Source organism: Arvicola amphibius, chromosome 3, assembly GCF_903992535.2.
Source record: "Arvicola amphibius chromosome 3, mArvAmp1.2, whole genome shotgun sequence".
NCBI lineage: Eukaryota > Metazoa > Chordata > Mammalia > Rodentia > Cricetidae > Arvicola > Arvicola amphibius.
Window position 1 is genome coordinate 9,709,573 of NC_052049.1, and position 20,127 is coordinate 9,729,699.

Below are 20,127 nucleotides of genomic sequence, written 5' to 3' on the forward strand. Positions count from 1 at the left end.
AAGAAAGATAAACAGTGTCTTCTGGAAGCCGTGCAAATGAACTCTCCATCGGGTTGGATAACTCATCCAACTCCACAATGACATAAACACGGCAGGAATATAAGCTAAAACAAAATAGTTTGAGGGGCACCAAGAACTTCTGAAGTGTGACAAAATTAACCAAATCTATGCAGCAATTCTATGCAATCATGATATTATATATACAACTAATGATTTCCTTAACTCACTGTATTTCTGAATACTTAATACGTAAAATGATTATAAAATACCTTTTTTTATTAAGTTGGTGTTTTATTTTCTGTTTTTTTTTTAACTTGCTTGTGTGTTTTGAAATGAGGACTGGCACTATAGTCCAGGTTAGCTTTAAACTCCCTGTGTCATCCAGGCTGGCCTCAAATTTGCAATCCACCTGCCTCAGCTTCTTCGTGTTGCACACTACATTCTTGATCATATTTAATCTGCATTTTGGATACTAATAAACCATAGAAGTCTGAATGTAAATTTGGACACTGGAGTTTGCCTTTAATTACTGGCCAAGAGCTAATGGCAAGGAAGTAAATCTTTTGTAAACACGGTATTAAAGAACTACTCGATAGAGACAGTGGACACTCTGAGATGCAGAAATTACAGGCAGTGATAAAGACTGGGCAGACCTTCTCATGGAACTTGACAGTTTTAATGTTGTCAAACACATTCAGCAAATGGGCCTGGATGGTGTGGGAGTCCGATGCCTGGCCCAGAATCTCCAGCAGAGCAGGGTCCGACACGAAGAAGAATCGCGGAAAGCACAGCCTTTTCTTCTCCAGGTATCTGAGGGAGGAAAAGGCTATGCAAATGAGCTGACCTTTATGAAAATGGCATCCCCTGGGTGTGAGAAGGCAGTAAGATCGTGCAACCATCTGCTTTTCCCACCTTCGTGTTTTGACGTTGTTTTGTTTTAAGATTTGTCAAATAGCATTTCATATTCTCAGAGAAGGGTAGGCTGTTGTTTTTTCTTTATTCTTTCATAAATGTTAAGCTCATATTTTACTTAAGCTAATGTATCATTATTATCATTATTTCCTTTATAGACAGCAAGATAGAAATACAGTTTAAGGACTCATTTGGGATTTTGCATTGCTTTTCAGTACTGTAAAAAGGTTTCCTTCACGTCATTAGAAGACAGTCTTAGGAGAAAAGTAAATACACCCTTCCTCAGAACAGACTCAAACTCCAGATCAATAAGCTCCATGACAGGCCTTCTGCCTCCCAGAGGTACAAAATTCTGTTAAAATGCCCTATCATTTGGCAGCACTTCAGACAGCCTATCCTCTGGGTTCATGTCGGGATTTAAATTTCTCCTGAGCTTTTCATGCAAACCAAATGACCTGAGTTCAATCCCCAGGATAAACATGGCAGAAGAGAAAAGATACCCACAAATTGTCCTCTGATATCATAAGTGCAGCATGACATATGTTCACACGTGTGCACATATCATAGACACACATCATCACCATCATAGCAATAAGCAAAATACAATTAATTTTTTAATAAAAAGCTCATGGTTGAGGCTGGAGAAGTAGCTCAATAGGTACAGTGGTTATGATTTGAGTTACGTGCACAGAACCATCTTTTAAGACAATCCCGGTGTGGTGGAACACACTTGTCATCCTGATGATAAGGGGATAAAGATGGATCCCTGGGGCCCACTGGACGGTCAGCCTGTCGGTCAGACTAACAGACCAATGAGAGACCTCGTAACAAAAACAGTAGGTAAACTGCACCCAAAGGACAACTGCTAGGTTGCTCTCTACTCGGCACAAGCATGTGAGCATATGTGAACACACATGCACACCAGGTCATGGCTGACCTACACTGTGGAGGGATCGAGGAAACACAGTGGAACTTCCCCCAAGGATTAATTCAAGGACACAAAACACACACAAACACAAAAACAAATATTTTCCGGGAAACAAATGTATTTTATGATAGGAAGATCATAAAAGTTGTGCCTAAGGATACATGGTCTTTCCTATTCCTCCCAAAGAACCTTTGTCATCTGACTAAGATCCACTAATGGGAGGGGTACACCAATTTCCCCTTTTAATCTATCATCCTTTGTCTTTTCTTTGGCCTTAGATTTGTAGCAACTTTATTATTCTTCAACAGCTATCTCAAAACTGTTTTTGAGTAGGCAAGAATAAAAAGAAATGATATCCATAGTATTTATATGTTACCATATATTATTTCTTTTATTTTCATAGTAATCCCTTCGGGTTTTTTTTTCAAGTTTGATAAATTTATCTTTTCTTTACATCATAAAAATAATTTCAAAGCTCCACTTGAAGCCCAAGATTTCTAACTGTCACTTACGTCAGTAACAACAACCTAGCTTGATTCCTTGGAGCTCCATTAAACAGGCTCAAACATTGTCACTTGTCATGAGGATGCAGAGAAGAGCACTTGGGCAAAGGCCATCTTTGTCCCAGAGTTAGGCAGGGAGACATCATTGCTCAAGTTAATTTAGATAAGTGTCTGCAAAGAGTGTCAATAAACACTTAGAGAAAGACTTCCATCATGTTTCTAGATAGTGATTTTCTTTATTAAAAAATTTATTTATTTATTATGTATACAATATTCTGTCTACATGTATGCCTGCAGGCCAGAAGAGGGCACCAGACCTTATTACAGATGGTTGTGAGCCACCACGTGGTTGCTGGGAATTGAACTCAGGACCTTTGGAAGAGCAGGCAATGCTCTTAACCGCTGAGCCATCTCTCCAGCCCCAATAAAGTGATTTTCTGACAGTCACTGGGTGCTGTTCATTGCTATTATTGTTGTTGCTGCTGCTGTTGTTATTGTTTGGCCAGGTTGGGTTGTATGTCATGTATTTCACTGTTTTGTTTGATTGGTTTGTGTCTTAGTTAGGGTTTTATTGCTATTAAGAGACATCATGACCACAGCAACTCTTTGAAAGGAAAGCATTTCACTGGAGATGGCTTACAGCACCAGAGATTCAGTCCATTGTCATCATGGAAGGACATAGCAGTGTGCAGGCAGACATGGTGCTGGAGAAGAAGCTTGGAGTTCTGCATCTTGATTGGCTGGCAACAGAAGCATCTGTCCAACTGGGCATGGCTTGAGAATATATGAGACTTCAAAACCTACCTCCATCCTTCAACAAGGTCACACCTACTCCAACAAGGCCATACCTACTAAGAGTGTCACTCCCTATTACCAAGCATTCAAATGCATGAGTCTATGGGGGTCATTCCTATTCAAACTACCACTTTCCATTCCCTGGCCCCCACAGGCTTGTAGCCATAGCATTAAGTCCAACTTTAAAAATCCCCATAGTCTATCACAATCTTAATAATGTTTAAAAGTCCAAAGTTCAAAATCTTTTCTGAAATTCATACCATCTCTTAACTGCAATCCACAATAAAATTAAAATTTAAAAAAGACAGATCACATACTTCTAACATAGAATGGCACAGGATATAGATTACCATTTCAAAATGGAGGAAAGGAAGGATGGTAAGGAAATACTGCACCAAAGCAAAGCCAAAAGTCATCTGGGCAAACTCCAAACTCTGCATCTCCATGTTTGATTTCAAAGCTCTCTTCAGATCTCCAATTCCTTTCAGCACCACACTTCTCCTTCTTGGGCTCTTTCCACGACCTGTTAGCAACTCTACTCAGCAGGTATTCCAGGGCGCTGGCCTCTCCAACATTTTGGGGTCTCCAAGGCAATCCAGGCTTCATGTTCATAGCTTCACACAATGGCTGCTCTGGGCCTCCATTCAGGGACACCCTAACACTCACCTAGCATCAGCAGCCTTCTTAGTCACAGAGGGAGATTCTATAAGCCATTTCTTCTATCCGTGACTCTAAAATAAGAACCACGTGGCCAAAACTGCCAAGTTCTGCTGCTTGCTGAGGCTGGAACAATTACATATTCATCAGCTTTCTATTTTCCATGGTTTTCTTCACTGCCTAAGCTTGGCTTTCCTAGAACTTGTTCTGTAGACCAACCTGGCCTTGAACTCATAGATCTTCCTGTCTCTGCACCTGGAATGCTGGGACCAAAGGCGTGTACCACCACACCCAGCTTTGAGCTTTTCTTTAATCTCTTTCACAAATTGCAAACTTGGGTAGGTAGGATCTTGCCCCAACGTCACCACTCCCTTTATTCCATTTCTTAATCTATTTATCTCTTTGAACACAGAACTTGGCTCCATTCTACTTGTGATGCCCTCTTCTTCTCAAATTGTACCTCTTGTAATTTTTCTTGTTAAGCTTGCTCCTTTCCATTATGTATCTTCATATGAATGAATGTTAATAACACATAACAGAGTCAAAAGTAGACTGTTTTGAGACTTACTCTGCCAACAGAATTAACCCAAAGCTCTTCAGTTTAACCTCAGATGGAGTTATTAGACAAGGGCAAGAGGAAGCCACATCCTTTGCTAAAATATCACAAAAACAGACTCCAGACAACATACAAATATTCTTCTCCTCTAAAACCCACACTTTAAATTATCCTCAGCACCACTGCCTTCCATATTCCTAATAGGATGAGCCATTAAGCCCCACTTAAAGAGTTCACATGCTCTTCTAATCCACAGTCCTAACATCTATATTCTTCCAAACAAAAATAAGATCAGTCCTATCACAGCAATAACCCAGTCTCTAGTACCAACTTCTATCTTAGGGTTTTATTGTGATAAAGGTACACCACGGCCATAGTAGTTCTTATAAAGGAAAACATCCAATTGAGGCAGGTCTATACTTTCATAGGTTCAGTTCCTAGAAGGACAATGCAGTGTGCAGGCAAGCATGGTGCTGGAGAAGGAGCTGAGAGTTCTGCAGGCAGCAGAAGCACCTATCCCACTGGGCATGGCTTGAGCATATATGAGACCTCAAAGCCCACCTCCACAGTGACACACTTCCTGCAATAAGGCCATACGTATTCCACAAGGCCACACCTCCTAATAGTCTCATTTCCTGTGGTCAAGCATTCAAACACTGAGCATATAGGGGCTATACCTATTCAAACCACAACAGTCTGTATACTTGTGAATTTTATTTGTTTGTTTAGGAGAGTTGTTTTTATTTTTGTGTTTGTTGTTGGTCTGTGGTGTGTGTGTGTGTGTGTGTGTGTGTGTGTGTGTGTGTGTGTCTGTATGTGTATGTGTGTGTGTGAGTGCATTTGGGTATTTTATTTGTTCAGGTTATTTTTTTTCTTGTTTTGATTTTTTTTATATATAAAGTCTCACTATATAGTCTAACCTGTCCTCAACCTCCTGGGTGTTTGAACATCAGGCAACTGTCATCATGCCTGGCTTTAGATTATCTTATTTTAAAGCCAGTAAGAGAAAAGCAAGGGGGAAATGTTATGAGTCTTTGAATTTCCAAAGGCTACATATGTGTCAATTTGTCCTTATGCACTGGTAGATACTATTGCATACACTCATATCTCTATAGTCCTGAATATTTATCTGTATATACTATTTCATATATAATCAATATAATGGAATATTTCAGTTCTGTACTTACAGATATAGAAGAAGAATGTCATAAAGGGGGTATAATGATTTTTAAAATGGGGACTATATTAGAATGTTTTCAAGATCTTACCCTCTTAAGGAAACATCTTGAGTCCTGAATCTAACATCAGGATGGACATGGAGCTTGAGGCTCCAAAAGAAGACCTTCACTTGAGCAATAGTTTATGTATGAAGCTAGTCTTAGCCAAACAGTACAAATATGGCTTTATTACCTATTCTTCCTGTTCCCTTTTCCAGAGAGCTTTCCAAGAGTGGCTGTACTCACCCTGTGAGGGACTTCTGGCAGATTTCCAACTGGTCCAGCAAGTGTGGCAGCAGCTGTCCCATGGTCTCATCTCCGACACAGCACTGAACCACATTTGATATCTCATGTGCCCGGGTCATAATCTTCACCCAAGACTTATCTATATTGGAAAAGCGCTTGGCTTCCTGTAGAAGTGACAGAGTGGACAAGTCTATGGTCTGTCTCAGTGACAAAGCATCTCATAGGCCTCTGGCTGAGGCCATCATTCCAACCAGGATATGTATTCAAACTGCACATTTCTGATGCCCTTACATTCTGTTTAAAGCCTTCTTGTGCCTTTATTGTTATAATGTCCTCTTTATTGGATAAGAATATGTATCTCAACCCACCCTGACATTTCTGCTATGTTAAGAAAAACAAGAACTGAACGTGAAAGTAACTGTCTATACAAGACGAGTTGGGAGGAAAGACAACACCTAATTGTTCTCCTTAGTTATCCCTAAGTAGAGTGAAGTTGTTATTTTCCAAAGGTATAAAGAATATTGGATTGCTTATACGTTAAGAAAGGAAATACTAAACATTTAAAAATAACAACACACATGCAGAAAGTAGTAACTAATCAGAATATGAAGAATAAGTTTGGTGGAGCACTCAACCACAAAAAGAACATCGGTATCATGCTCCTTTCCCACAGGACTCTGGGGGTATTTCATACTAACTGTAAAGAGCCAGGGCTTGAGGAGACTAGAATGAAATCATGTCTTCTGAACATGACAGGACAGGACACTGCACTTACTAACTCACAAGCTATGGGGCCCATGAAAGACCTTCACAAAATCAAAACAGTCGACATTATAGCAATGGTACGGGGAGGGGCTCCATGAGCCTCCCCTGTGAGGAGCTATGAACAAGTCGATGGCTTCTGGAGGAGGAAGGGTCAGTTTGCTTTAAAAGCATGGGCCCTGTCCACTGTACACCACTGGATGACCCCACACCTAGGAGTGTATGGGCAAAAATTGGACTCCATGGGGTATTTGGAAAAAGAAAAGAAAATAGAACAAGAAGTTGTAGGCAGAGAGGGGCAGTTGATCTTTGAGGAGTTAGGGGAGGAGTGAGGAAGGTGAATATGCTCAAAATACATTGTATAAAATTCTCAAAGAATTAAAACCAGGCAGCAATGGTGTATTCCTTTAGTCCCAGCTTTTGTGAGGCAGAGGTAGGTGGATCTCTGTGAGTTCAAGGCCAGTTTGATCTACACTGTAAGTTCCAGGACATCCAGGGATATACAAAAAAACCCTGTCTCAACCTCCCCCAAAAAATAATTCTCAAAGAATTAATAATTTTAAATTAACACAAAATTCTAATATAATATTGTAAAAACATCCATTTTTCAGAAGAAATTGGAAATGGATAGGCTATCTGGGGGTTGTTGGAATAATTATTTCTCCTTTTCTTCCTTAACAGTTCCTATATGCCACTAATGATCATAGACTTTCAAATAAGAGAGCAAGAAATGTCACTTTAATCCTTACTGTATGTGAATGTTTCTACTGATACATGAAGAAGAAAAACCAAAAATGCATAAAAGAACAATTAAATTTTTAGTATGTGAATGAACTTCCTGCTGACCAAATAAAAATGTTCTACCTTACAAATGGTTTCTAGATTTTCCTACCACAGTTCACTTAAATAACCAAGCAGAAAGTTACAGTGGACATAGTCATGTGCCTGCATCCAAATATGATGTTAAATGTCCTCACTTTTCAAGTAACTCAAGACACTTAAATAAGGGCTTTTAAAATCTAGTTTAAAATGTCTTCTAAAAGTCTCAAAATGCTTACACTATGTGCATGGTAAGGTAATTACAACTTGATAAAAAAATATACCCAACATCTCAGAGAGACAGCTTTTTCTTGCAGATTTCCAACCCTTAATTTACAGCACGTATATAATTAGGTGTATTCTATAGTACGTATTATTTTAAAATGTCAGTGGTAAAAGAACAAATTATCCCACCATTGTCAGGATAACTGTGCTATAAATTTACACTGTTCCAAACTCCCCCTTCAAATTATCTGAAGACCATACCAATGGCACAGAAATTTATTCTCTGGGTTTTTTAATCCTCAGTTTCCTATCAGACATCACAGTTTTATGACATTTTTATTCTCTAATTATCATTCTGTCTTTCCCACAATTCCTCACTTCCTTTGAAAAATAGTAACATCAGAAAGGAAAGGTAGGTTGCCCAAAATCAAAGGTTCAGTGGAGGCTACAATATTACTACTTTCTTTAAAGAGTTATCAGTTCTTAGATGTTTCTCAAATTGGATAACTTGATGGAATCATGAAGAAAAGTCCAGAACCTTGGGCAACTGCTTGGCAATGTCCCCTCCCACGAAGACAGCCTCTAGATAAACCCACAGGTTTTGAACCATCATCCAGTTCTCAATGATGTCTGTTGAGTTAGAAAGGCATTGAATCCATTTTTGAATCTTAGCTTTGAATGGCATGTTGTACCTAAAATAAGAAACACATGGTTTTTTGTGTTAAAAACAAACAGTTTTTAACTTGTATTTTTTAACTTTTTTTTTGTGTGCTGTCATCATAGCACAGTAAACTGGACGCTGCTGAATGTTTCTACCTTGGATGTAACTGCTTTGATCCTGAGTGAATAGCAACCAGAGACTGATAATCTAAGGAAGAAATCATGCATGAGGTAACTCGGCCCAGATTCCGGAGAAAGATAATTTAAGTCATTGTTGTGATATCCAGGAATGTAAACATTCTCTCTGTTGAGTTTCCGTGCCTATTGCACAGGAGGTATGGATTGGCATTCACTGGTGGCAACTCCAGGACTATTGGTCGAAACTGGATAACTAATGTAAGCTTCAGCGACGATCATTTCTGGACTCTCTTTAGCCTCCTTCTCCCATGTCACTTCCTAATTTCCAACCCTCCTGTGGCCAGCCATTCCAATGTGTACATACAAGTATATTAAACCTTATGCTGTTGTGGAATTCATAATATACAGCTACCAGGCCTATAATAAACAGTCAATAAGCATAAAATTGAATAAGTGTTTCTTAAACAACTCTGAAGTGTAGATACCATTGGTAAAAAAAATAAATACTCCTGCACCCCTAACACAGATCAGATCATTTACTTAATATTTATGCATGCTTTTTCTGTGTCTCTACATGTGCTATCATTCAAATCACCATTATTCATTCTAGTTACAGTGTTTAGGGTCTGGGTTTATTAAGAACTCACCAAGTACTGAACAGCCCAAACAACACTATCAAGGGGCCAAAGACTAAATTTTATAGTTCATATCACTCACTCGGGTGTGCCAAACAAATGAAAATAACAAAAATTTTACTGAAATAACATTAAATATTAAATTACTGATTTACAGAAGGTGAATGCCTGAAATTCTAGTGCTCAGGAAGCAGAGGCAAGAAAACCACAAGTTCAAGGCCATCCTGGACTATATAACAAGACCTTGTCTCAAAAAAAGGATTTTTAGACATACATATGGGGTGATATTTTAAACCCAGAAAGGCACAATACATTCATATCCTAGTGATAACTCATACAATTATCCTATCTTTGAGGTTTTAGTGTACAGTAAACTATTTGGGAAAAAAATAAAGAGAAGTAAGTTCATTGAGAAATACGAGCCTACGGTTTCCATGTCAACACAGGTTTGTTTTGCTGCTACAAACAAGTGGTCAACCAGAAATGTCAGACTTGTTTCTGTCTGTGCCGTTCTTCATGCCGCTTGATCTGTCATCAGTAAATGCTTCTAGATCAGAAAGGATTTTGATCAGAAGGGTTTGCAGGCAGAGCGATTCTAGGACCCAGAAGAGCATTCCCACTGGGGTCTGCAACTTGTTGCCCTGTCAGCTGTGCAGGGAGGCACATCAGGAGCACAGACAGAACATCCAGTGCAATCCAAGGGGCGAATTAACAGCAGGCCCCACAGAGAATGCTGAAATGAAACCACTGCCTTTGTACATCTCGAAAACAAGGAAAACGGCTTCCCTACCTGTTGCTCAGGAGAGAGCCCAGCAGCATCAAGCTGTCCTCCATGCTGGCGATGACCTCTGAGGTGCTGTCTCCCCTCAGGAGGAGTTCTCCACGGGTCTTGAAGCTGCTGAATGTCAACGTTTTGTTGTCCCACTCATTGATCACTTGTTTCAGCTTTTGTTCAATGTCTCTCTCCTTCACTGCGCCGATGCAGATGTCCTATCGACACGGGAAGCTCTCGTTTATTCCAGGAAAGCTACATGTCTTATTAATAGCCTAAGCCCAGAAGAGCCCCTCTTAGTTATTTCATATGTGTATAAAGCAAGTACGTTTCCAAATATCAAATACAATGTCCTAAATGGTGTGACTGTGTACATATAAGTAGAGGGAGAGGATAAAGTTATGTGTAAATAGAAACTTAAATTCTGAAATTTTCCATCCATGTCAGAAAAATAAACAGCAAAACAAGATTTAATATCCTTTTACATTTTAAAATATAATCAAGATTTTCTGCCTCTGGTTTTCCTCTCAGTACAAGAAATGCAGTGTGAAAGGAGAGAATTGGTAAAACTCTGAGTTCTTTGCTCCTCTCCAGCCACATCCCCAGGTGCTGTGCAGCTTCTTCATCTCCCAGACTCACGGCTGAGCCCTGCCTTCATTCCTTCTCACTGTTCCTTTTCTCGCAAGTTCATCCCTGTCTACGTATTCAGTATCCTTCATATCTCTAGTCAAAACCCACATCTGCTTGCCCCTTGATTCTCACACAAACATAACCCATGACACTGCCCAAATTTCAAGCTTGACCATTGTACCAGTCATCCAGTATGACTTCTGACAATGCTGTCTGTGTCTGTGATACATGTGCAGACCTGTGATCCATGCAGCCCTCTCAAAAAGAAATCCACGGTCCATCGCTGTCCCATCTGGCTTTTCCAATTGTCCTCTTACCTTCAACAAATTCTGTCCTATTTTACTTCCTAAGAATTCCATGGATCTTCCCTTGAGTCTTCAGCTTCATGACCTCTGCTCTCCGTGAACAAACCACTCCCTCTTCCCTGCTCTCCAGCTCCATGCCCTCCACTCTAGTCAACAAACCATTCCCTCTTCCTTTACGTTTTCTTCCAACCTCCCAGTAGGATTCCCATCATTTTCTTCTCGTCCTCCTCTCTCTGCATACAACTATCAGGTTGAACTTTACCGAATGCAATGCTTGGTCATCCCCCATGAAAACACAATGCCCAGGTGGCTCCACACTGCTCTGGAGATCAAAACCAATGACGTATTTAACACACACTCCACTTCTCTGGCTTCAACCTTCTCCCTTCCCTCCTCACCCATACCAGATGGCCACCGAGCCAGCTTCTGGTCCTTCTAGCACACTTCAGACACTTCACAAATGATGTTCTCTCTGCCTAGAATGGTTTTCTCTGCACTTTCACACCCTCTAATCTCCAGAATATAACCATGTTCCTTTCACCCAGGAAGACTTGCACCCAGATAATACAAGTCATTTGTCACAGGCTTTCCTGAAGCAAGCAGCATACTTCCCTTCTGGTGCAATTTGCTACAGTTTATAACTATAGCTTCATTTGAATAACTAATTACACTCATTACTCACCAATCTACAAAAGCAAGAATACATCTCTATATTTTTACCATAGACCTTTTTCCCATAATAGGCATTCAGTAAGCGAGGAATTGGTGGATGGATGCCAGGAATGTATTGCTCTACTCTCTATCGACTGTACCTCTATTTCCTCTTTGTATTTCAGAAGAGGAGCCTCCATAATATTTCTTAACTTAAAGGTTTCATTGCCCACATCCAGACTGTGCCCAGTGAGAGCAGTTATCCTCTGCCAGTGTCTCTCCATCATGGCTTTACTGGCCATGTACTCCAACAGTGGGCAACACTCGCTAAAATCATCAATGGTCTTCTTCAGATCCAGAAAGGCCTGCCAATCCTTTAGGGCCCGGGGCAGCTTCCGACACCTGTGGGAGAAACCAACAGGAAAGGCCATAGAATTATTCAAAACCCAGTCATAAACAATGAAAAATGGCTTGCTAACATTTCCATCTAAAATAATCTCCTCAAACACTATCTCATTTTGAAATTTCATGACTCATAAGCTATATACTGGCACATATTACAGGAAAAAAATCTTTCTCTAAATCAGAGATTTTTTTTTCAATCTTTCATGACAATTGCCTAAATGCCTAAAAGGATAAGGATTATCTTTCAATTCACTTCAACTTTACCAACATGAAATTGAGAATTCTCCAAACACACAGCACAGCATCAAGTCTCCCGCTGTTGGCACACACATAGCCAATAGCCTCCACTTTCCTTGGGACTGGCTCCCAAACAAGGCCAGAAAGGAAGTGTGACACTTGTTTTTATTCAGGAACCTACCTACCACAAACTTCAAGTATTTCAAAGTGGGACACAAACAAACGGACTCTCTTCCCACTACCGGAAAGACCCTTGCAGCATTCAGCCAGCTCTGAAGGAGGGGCTCCGTTCATTGTGCACACACAGGGAAAGCAATAAGAGAGCATGACACACAGATGACAGCAACAAGTGACGGCGGGACTGCAGGACAAGCACACTCCTGAAATACCTGCAGGGGCACAGAAGCCCTCCCTCCCCACACACACAGGTATTAAACCAAGATTCCAATGCTCTGCGAATGCAAGACGTTTGATCTCTGACCTGCTTTGGAATTCTAAGAGCTCATTGTTGATTTTTTCAATATTCACTTCCGACCACAGGACGTCCTGGTAACTATTCACGGTGTCTATGACGCTGTTGTACAGGCTGTATATTTTCTGGAGAAGATTTAGCTGCTTCTTTATCTCAAGAAGCTGAGGATACGGAGTAACTGGCAAACCAAAAAGTTCCTCTCCTCTGGTGTAGGTGATATACTTACGATATATGTTATCAAACTGATTCTGATAAAAAAACACACACACACACAAACACAAGTGATGAACTCCATCAGAATGATTTACACACAGGCTAACAGAAGATAAAACAAGCAAGAGGGCACAAGCGGGGGGCACATGTAAGTAACGTCATCAATGAGATGATTATTTATCTGAAAATACTTCTAAGTGTAACCACAGCAAATTATATTTTATAATTTGTTATTTTATAATGTAAGTACATCCTCAGTCATACAACAGAATTTTTACTCTTTATGTGTGCTTAAAATACGACAAGATATTCATTGCCAAGCAAGTTTATAGAAATGTAAAGGTTACCTGAAACATAACAAGCCTGTCGCTGGCTTCCTGGGGCTTCAAGCCACTCACCATTGGACCATTCTGATGCAGATTAAACATAATACATTAAACAAAATGAAGCATCGATACACAAAATGTCATGAGATCAAAATGCTGAAATACCAGAGTTTTCGTGCATGATATATACATGATAGGAAATTGGTTTTTGTTTGTTTCCAAAAAGAACCCTAAATATAATCTACTTCAGATGTTCCTAGTCTAAAAAAAGCCAAGGAAATTCCGTTTCCAGAGGTTAAGAAACCTTGAACTTTTTAAACTATTTATCATTCACTTCTCAGGCCGTACCAGCAAGGGAGCATTGGTGGCTGTTCTGGAAAAAGCTTGCAGTTCTGGTTTGGAATGAAGGCATTAATGCCATCGGCTCACAGTTTCTACCACTCTGCCAGCAATTTGGGAAATGAAACATAATCTCCATGGTCTGGTTTGGTGTTCCCATATTAGTTCACCTTAAATAAGTTGACTTTTACATTCCTTGACTGTGAAGTGAGTACAGAGACCCAGCTGCCTCCCTTTACGAACTTGGGAGTGTGGAGCGCCAGTACCTAATAGATTCAGAACTGGTCCCGTACTTACATATTTCCTTTCTGTTGCATGTTATAATAAATGGGTCTCATCACACAACACATTTTCACTGCAAGTTTTTGCATTAAAACCCACGTACATGATGAAAAGATGGGTACTGGGGGAACAAGGCTCCACCTGTCCTGTCTCCCTCTATGCATGTCTTCAGTACAGAGGACAACTTCTACACAGGCTGGGAGTTTGAAGCATTACTGTGGCTTTGGAAAGGGAGAATCAGGTGTGCGTTCTAATAGTATTATTCTGTACAAATTTAGAAGCCATCCTCATTTTTATTTTAGTTTGAGGTAGGGTTACACTGTATCCCGGGAAGCAACTGAACAACTTCAGAACTTTTTAATCATCTTTTCATGATGAAATTATATTCTAAATTAACTTTTAAGGGGATACTATGCTTGCCCATATAAATATAAAATTGCTATTCTTAGAAAATGTTATGGGATTTAACACACAATTTTAAACAAGTACATTTTATGTATCTTGCTCATTCTCTCTAAACTCTCACAGAGAAAATGTCAGAGACATACCAAATCGTAGTCCAGGTAAAACTGCCGACAGTCTTGGAGGAACACTTCGACCACACCAATCAGCTCTTTCCGGAAACTGGGCTGCAGGGTGACTAGCTCATTCTGAAGGTCACTGGCCCGGGCCAGCAGCTTTTCCCAAGTGTAGCGCAGAGTATCAACTTTGTCCATCTCTTCCTTGGCTACCAGAAGTCCATACTTGTTAAGCAGGGCATAAGATTCCTAGAGACAAGAAAGAAAACTGAATTTCTGGCAGTCAAATGCATAAATCCTTACATAGACACAGGCCGGAGCCAAGAATGGGGGGACCAGCATGATGGAGAAGTCACCCTAAGGACAATAATTATCCTATAAATTCCTACTCGTGAACTATAAGGACCTAAGTGAGCAAAGGAACCAGTCAGATCCAGTTCTCTCATCTGTGAAATGAAGAGACTCCAGCTAATTCCCAGAATTTCTGGAAATATCTAATAACATCATTTTAAATACATTTCCAAAACTGTAAAACATGACACAAATAACAGATATTTTTACACAGGCCCCAAAATTGTTTCTGAACACTATAACATTATATCAAGTAAATGAAAAGAATATATAAAACTTAACTTTTAAGTTGGGATATCAAAATAAGGCACAGTTTTAGTTCAATCTTAGCTTCCTTTGTTCTTAGGAATGTCTGATGGTCAGACACAAGAAAGTCTATTTCAATCAAAGCTTGAGTCAAGACATTTCTGTCAGAATGAAAATATTTGAACTAAAATATTAATATGACAGGTCGTATAATCCCAACTGCTCATAAACATTCCCAGCACTTGGGAGGCAGAGGCAGGTGGATCTCTGTGAGTTCGAGACCAGCCTGGTCTACAAGAGCTAGTTCCAGGACAGGCTCCAAAGCTACAGAGAAACCCTGTCTCGAAAAACAAAAAAACAAAAAAAAAAATTCTAAATAGACTTGATAGACTAACAGCAGAGATGTGTATACATATATATATAGAGAGAATAATTTTGAAAAAGGTTATCAGTTTGAGAGGGGAAACACTGGAGGAGTTGGATGGGTGGAAATAGTGTAAATACTAACTGCTAACATAACAACTAATAATATAGGATAAAATATTAAAATTCAGATGAACAAAGTTGGCATTTGATGTGGGATTCCCCTCTGTATGCTGTGAACACCATTGATTATTAAAGAAACTGCCTCAGCCATTCTGACAGGTGTAAGATGGTATCTCAAAGTTGTTTTGACTTGCATTTCTCCGGTTACTAAGGAGGTTGAACATGACCTTAAGTATCTTTTGGCCATTTGAACTTCTTTTGAGAATTCTCTGTTCAGTTCAGCACCCCATTTTTAAATTGGGTTATTTAGAATTTTAATGTCTAGCTTTTTGAGTTCTTTATATATTTTGGGAGTGGGGTTATAGAAGTGTGCCCCACCAATGCCCATCTTATTTTTATTTTTATGTGTGTGAAAGTTGGCCTGCATGAGTTTACGTGCAATACCATGTACATGCAATACCCAAGGAAACCAGAAGGTGACAGTGGATCCTCTAGACCTAGAGGTACTAGGGGGTATGTGCTGTCATGTTGGTGCTGGGAACAGATCTTGGGTCCTCTGAGAAGTAGTGAGAACTCTTAACCACTGAGACTTATCTTCAGCCCCTTAAATCTGGAATTCTACCATCACAGACATTAATACATTTAAAACAATAAATGCAGTGACCATTTTTAGTCAGGTTTTTCAGGGGGGGAAAGTAAATGCAATATGTAGTAAAACAAAAGCAGGAGAGCAGGGCAGGGAGGCAAAGTGCTCACCATGCAAGCATGATCACGTCAGTTGGGATCCCCAGCACCCATGTAAGATCCAGGCATCGTGGTATCTGTCTGCAGCCCCAGTGCTGGGGCCTGAGACAAGCGAATATAAGATTCACGCTGACTACGCAGTCTAGTGGGGTGCTTGAGGTTCAGCGAGAAACCATAACTCAAAAAACAGGGTGGAGACATGATTGAGGAAGGTGTTTGGATATTAAAGACAGGTTTTCACCTTCACCCACATGGGCAGTTACACACATGTGCAGACATGTATACTACACACACACACACACATACACACACAAAGTGACACAGCAATATAATACTAATTATACTGTATTAAATGACTTGCTTGGCCCTTTTCTTTGTGTCAAGCAGAGCTTCAGTAATGGTGGAATGAGAACATGCTGCCTGGGTGTCATCAGACTGATAGGGTGTTGACTTTAGGAAGAGCTGCTTCTTCTTCTAGAAAATGGCACTGGATGGATGATAGCCCCGTCATGGACAGAGTATGGACAATGACCCACTGACTCAGAGTCACAAAGAAAAGCAAGTATCTCAGGCCTCCAGGTTGTAATGATGTGACACAATTTGTTCCAAAGGGTCCCCTATGGCATCAGGCTGACGATGGTCTACAGCTGAGACTCCAACCTCACTTAGCTTTTCTCTCATTATTTCTTCCCGCTTCCAGCACTCCCCTTTCCCCAGAATCATTCATCCATCAATCATTTGTCCAGAAACATAAAATTAGGTTCCCCACAAAGAGAAACCTTAGTGTTGAAATTGCTACTTTTAGCTTTAATGCCCATTTCTCATTCGAACACAGACCCAGTTAACACTCCTGGACATGTTTCTTTAACAGACAAGCTGCCCATCTACCTCAATGGGTCCCACTTGGAAGTCAGTGGAAATCTGCTGCTCCCTGATTTCTTTCAGGGCTGCCATGGCGATCCGAATATCATCCAAGTCTTTGATTGGCCGGTTCAGCTTCTTTTGAAATTCTTCAACAACTGCAAAAATGTTCTCCATCTCAGCCCTGTACTTTTTGTTGCAGTGACGGCCAATAACAACCATCCAGGCTTTCGTCTCGGCAGTCAGGGAAAACTTCAAGTCAGCTGTAGAAGCATAATGTCCACAGGTCAGTCTGAAAAGCTTGATTCAATGGAAAAAGACGCAGAACACACTGTTCACTTTCAGCAAATACTGCGAATTTAGAGAAGTGCAAAACTAGAGTTAAAAACAGTTTCCAAGCTAGGAGTACAGCTCGGTCGGTAAGAGCACTCGCTGTGCCGTCAGTGGAGCTGAAACCTGTCAAGCTCCAAGTCCAGGGAGAAACCCCATCTCAGCGGAACAGGATGGAGATGAGCCCGACAGGCCACCCGATGCCCTCTGACCTCCATACAGGCGCACACATGCATTATGTAGACAAATGCTACATACAAATAAATGTTCTTCATTATAACTCACTCATCCTATAAACCTTATTTTTTACAATTCAAGTAACATTTTAAAATCTTTAGACACACACACACATGTGCATGTATCAGATAAGCTTCAAATATTTGTTATTGTTCCTTATAAAAGCTAAATTCTAATTCTAACTATAACAGACACAACCCCTTTCTCTAAACTACCCTTTATTTTCAAGTTAAGCAGCAAAGTGTTATGATAGACCAGAATTAATAATTATGCAGAAGAGAATTATAAACAAATTTACAAATTGGTCTCAAATCTTGAAGTCCGTAAAAGAAAAGTTTTCTTTAAGAAAACTAGAACTCTCTGGAATGCTAATCTAGGTAAAGACACAGAGCAAAGGCTACTGGATTTACATGATTGTCTGAAAGACAGTTAACCCACCTGTGTACAGAGCAATGGAACCCACACTGATGTATTCGGGCTCTGCCATAATTTCCTGCTCCAGACTTTGGAAATAAAGAATCCTGGACTCAAATTCAGAAAGCAAAGGGTTTTGTTCAATAAATGCCTTAATGGTTTCTTCTTTCTCCTTCTGCCAAATGTGATTGTAGCATTTGAAGCGATCCATGGATGTGATAACTTCCTAAAACAGAAATAATAGATTTGTGCAGAAATGACATCACGATACAACTGAGGATTGGCTCGAGGTTGACGGTGACCACACATGTTCAGTTAATGATCTGGGATGAAATGGAAATGCCATAGAAGTAAGCTATATACAATAACATTAACAGTAACTCAGAGCTAAAATTTAGCCATCTCTAGTATAAAGGGAGAAGAAAGAACTATGTTAAACCTGGAAGGAAAGGAAATTCTTGTTGGCCTTTGGGGACAGGAGCCTCTTACTAGAGATTGACATTAGATCAAAAAGGAGCAGCCAAGTTGTGCCATTGGGAAGCCCAAGATGAAATTCTGCAGAACATTCCCTGCTCAGGTGTCCTTCAAGAATCCTCATTGGTTAGATTCACTACTATATTAAGGACGACTTTGTGTTTCTTTCCTATAGTTAAAGGAAATATCACATATGGTTTTGTTTTTTTTGTTGTTGTTGTTGCTAGCCCTAGGTCATTAAAACTACTGTGCTCCATCCTTAGATTGCCATGATAGTGGGTGGATATTTTCAGAGGAAGCATTAAACTCTTCCGCTGTGATGATTAGCTTTTACTATCGATTTGATTGGATTTAGAATCTACCGGAAGACACACAAGGTTTGACTGAGGAGAGAATACCTGCCCAGAATGTAGGCATCACTGTCCTATAGACTGTGAGTCCTGGGTTGAATGACAGCGGAGGAAGGGAAAAGCAAGTGAGCAGCAGCTTTCATCTCTCGCTCCCTCCTGACTACGGATTCCCCATGACCACAGCCTCGGCTGTAGCTACCACGCCTTCACTGCTATGGTGGACTGCACTCTTGGGTTGTGAGCCTAAGTGAACCCTTCCTTTCTTAAGGTGCTGTTGTGGGATACCTCCTCAGGACAGAGGGAAGTATCTAACACAAGTGCTGACTTATTTTGATGCATTCTCTAAAATTTCTGAAAGTATATCTAACTGCTTATTTTCATAAGCTACACTTTTCTCTGTCCTTTGGTACACAGCCTGGTAAACTAAGCACTAGATAAATAATCATTGAATATGTGAACACTCTCCCTAGAGGGAAGTTAAACCCAGGAGCTTCAAAATACTAAGAGCAAAGGATTAAATATGCGTAAAGGCAAAGACTTGCCGTTCCCGGGGGAATACATTAAACACAACTTAACAACATTTCTTCATCTTGTTATAGCAACAGCAGATTTTCTGGTACTGTCCAACAAATGCAGTTCCTTCTAGCAAAACAACCACAGAAAACATGTACAGCTACTCGCCCAGTTCTGAGAAACACCTGAGAGTCAAGGGGCTTTAATAAATGAGTTCATAATCTTTTTAAACAAAAACTGATTCAAAGATCTTAAATCTTTTTGCTACAAGGGTAAATCTGTCTTAATACAAAAAGAAAATTGAAGGGGGGAGGGAGCAGGTTGGAAAAAATAAATAAACTGGCTTTACAGCCAACCAGTGTAAGTTCATGTTGATGATAGTAATATTTTAATACTTGCTTTTACCTGAATTCCATGTGGCGATTTTATATATATTTATATTTATTTATATATATATTTATATTTATATGTCACCTTAGTCTGAAGTTACATTCATTCATGTTAACAAAAAAGGGGAGGGTTAAAGATATTCAACAGAAAAGAATATGAACCAGGGAGTTCATGGTTCTTTCCCATTGCATTCTAGATTAAAGGGCCTTCGGTCAACACTCATTCACTGAACACAAACAAGATGCCTCTCATCGATCAGGGAAGTTTCCAGGGGTGAACACAGGTTGCATGCAGGGTGAGCGTAAAATTCATGTGAGACATGCGGGGCAGTCCCAGACCTCTAACCACACATGACACATACCTTCTTGGTGGAGCTGATGATTGTGCTGAGCACAGAGACTAATTTTACAATCTCTTTGTTGTCAGAAATATTCTTATAGTAATTCTGGGTTTGTACAGGAATGGGCAAGTTTATAGATGCTATCTCCAGGGATTCTAAAACAAAAGAGAAAAAAAAAAAAAGATGTG

At 40.0% G+C, this 20,127-nt stretch overlaps 1 protein-coding gene across 1 annotated transcript in view; it reads right to left on the reverse strand.

The window, feature by feature from the left end:
- Dnah5 (dynein axonemal heavy chain 5) overlaps window positions 1–20,127 on the reverse strand; it is a 214,837-nt gene that overhangs the window by 134,976 nt on the left and 59,734 nt on the right. Inside the window, 11 exon segments of the mRNA XM_038322871.1 lie at window positions 654–810; window positions 5,815–5,978; window positions 8,159–8,312; window positions 9,844–10,043; window positions 11,573–11,813; window positions 12,535–12,773; window positions 13,086–13,148; window positions 14,234–14,452; window positions 16,919–17,154; window positions 17,897–18,098; window positions 19,961–20,094. Of these exon segments, the coding sequence (XP_038178799.1) occupies window positions 654–810; window positions 5,815–5,978; window positions 8,159–8,312; window positions 9,844–10,043; window positions 11,573–11,813; window positions 12,535–12,773; window positions 13,086–13,148; window positions 14,234–14,452; window positions 16,919–17,154; window positions 17,897–18,098; window positions 19,961–20,094 (2,009 nt within the window).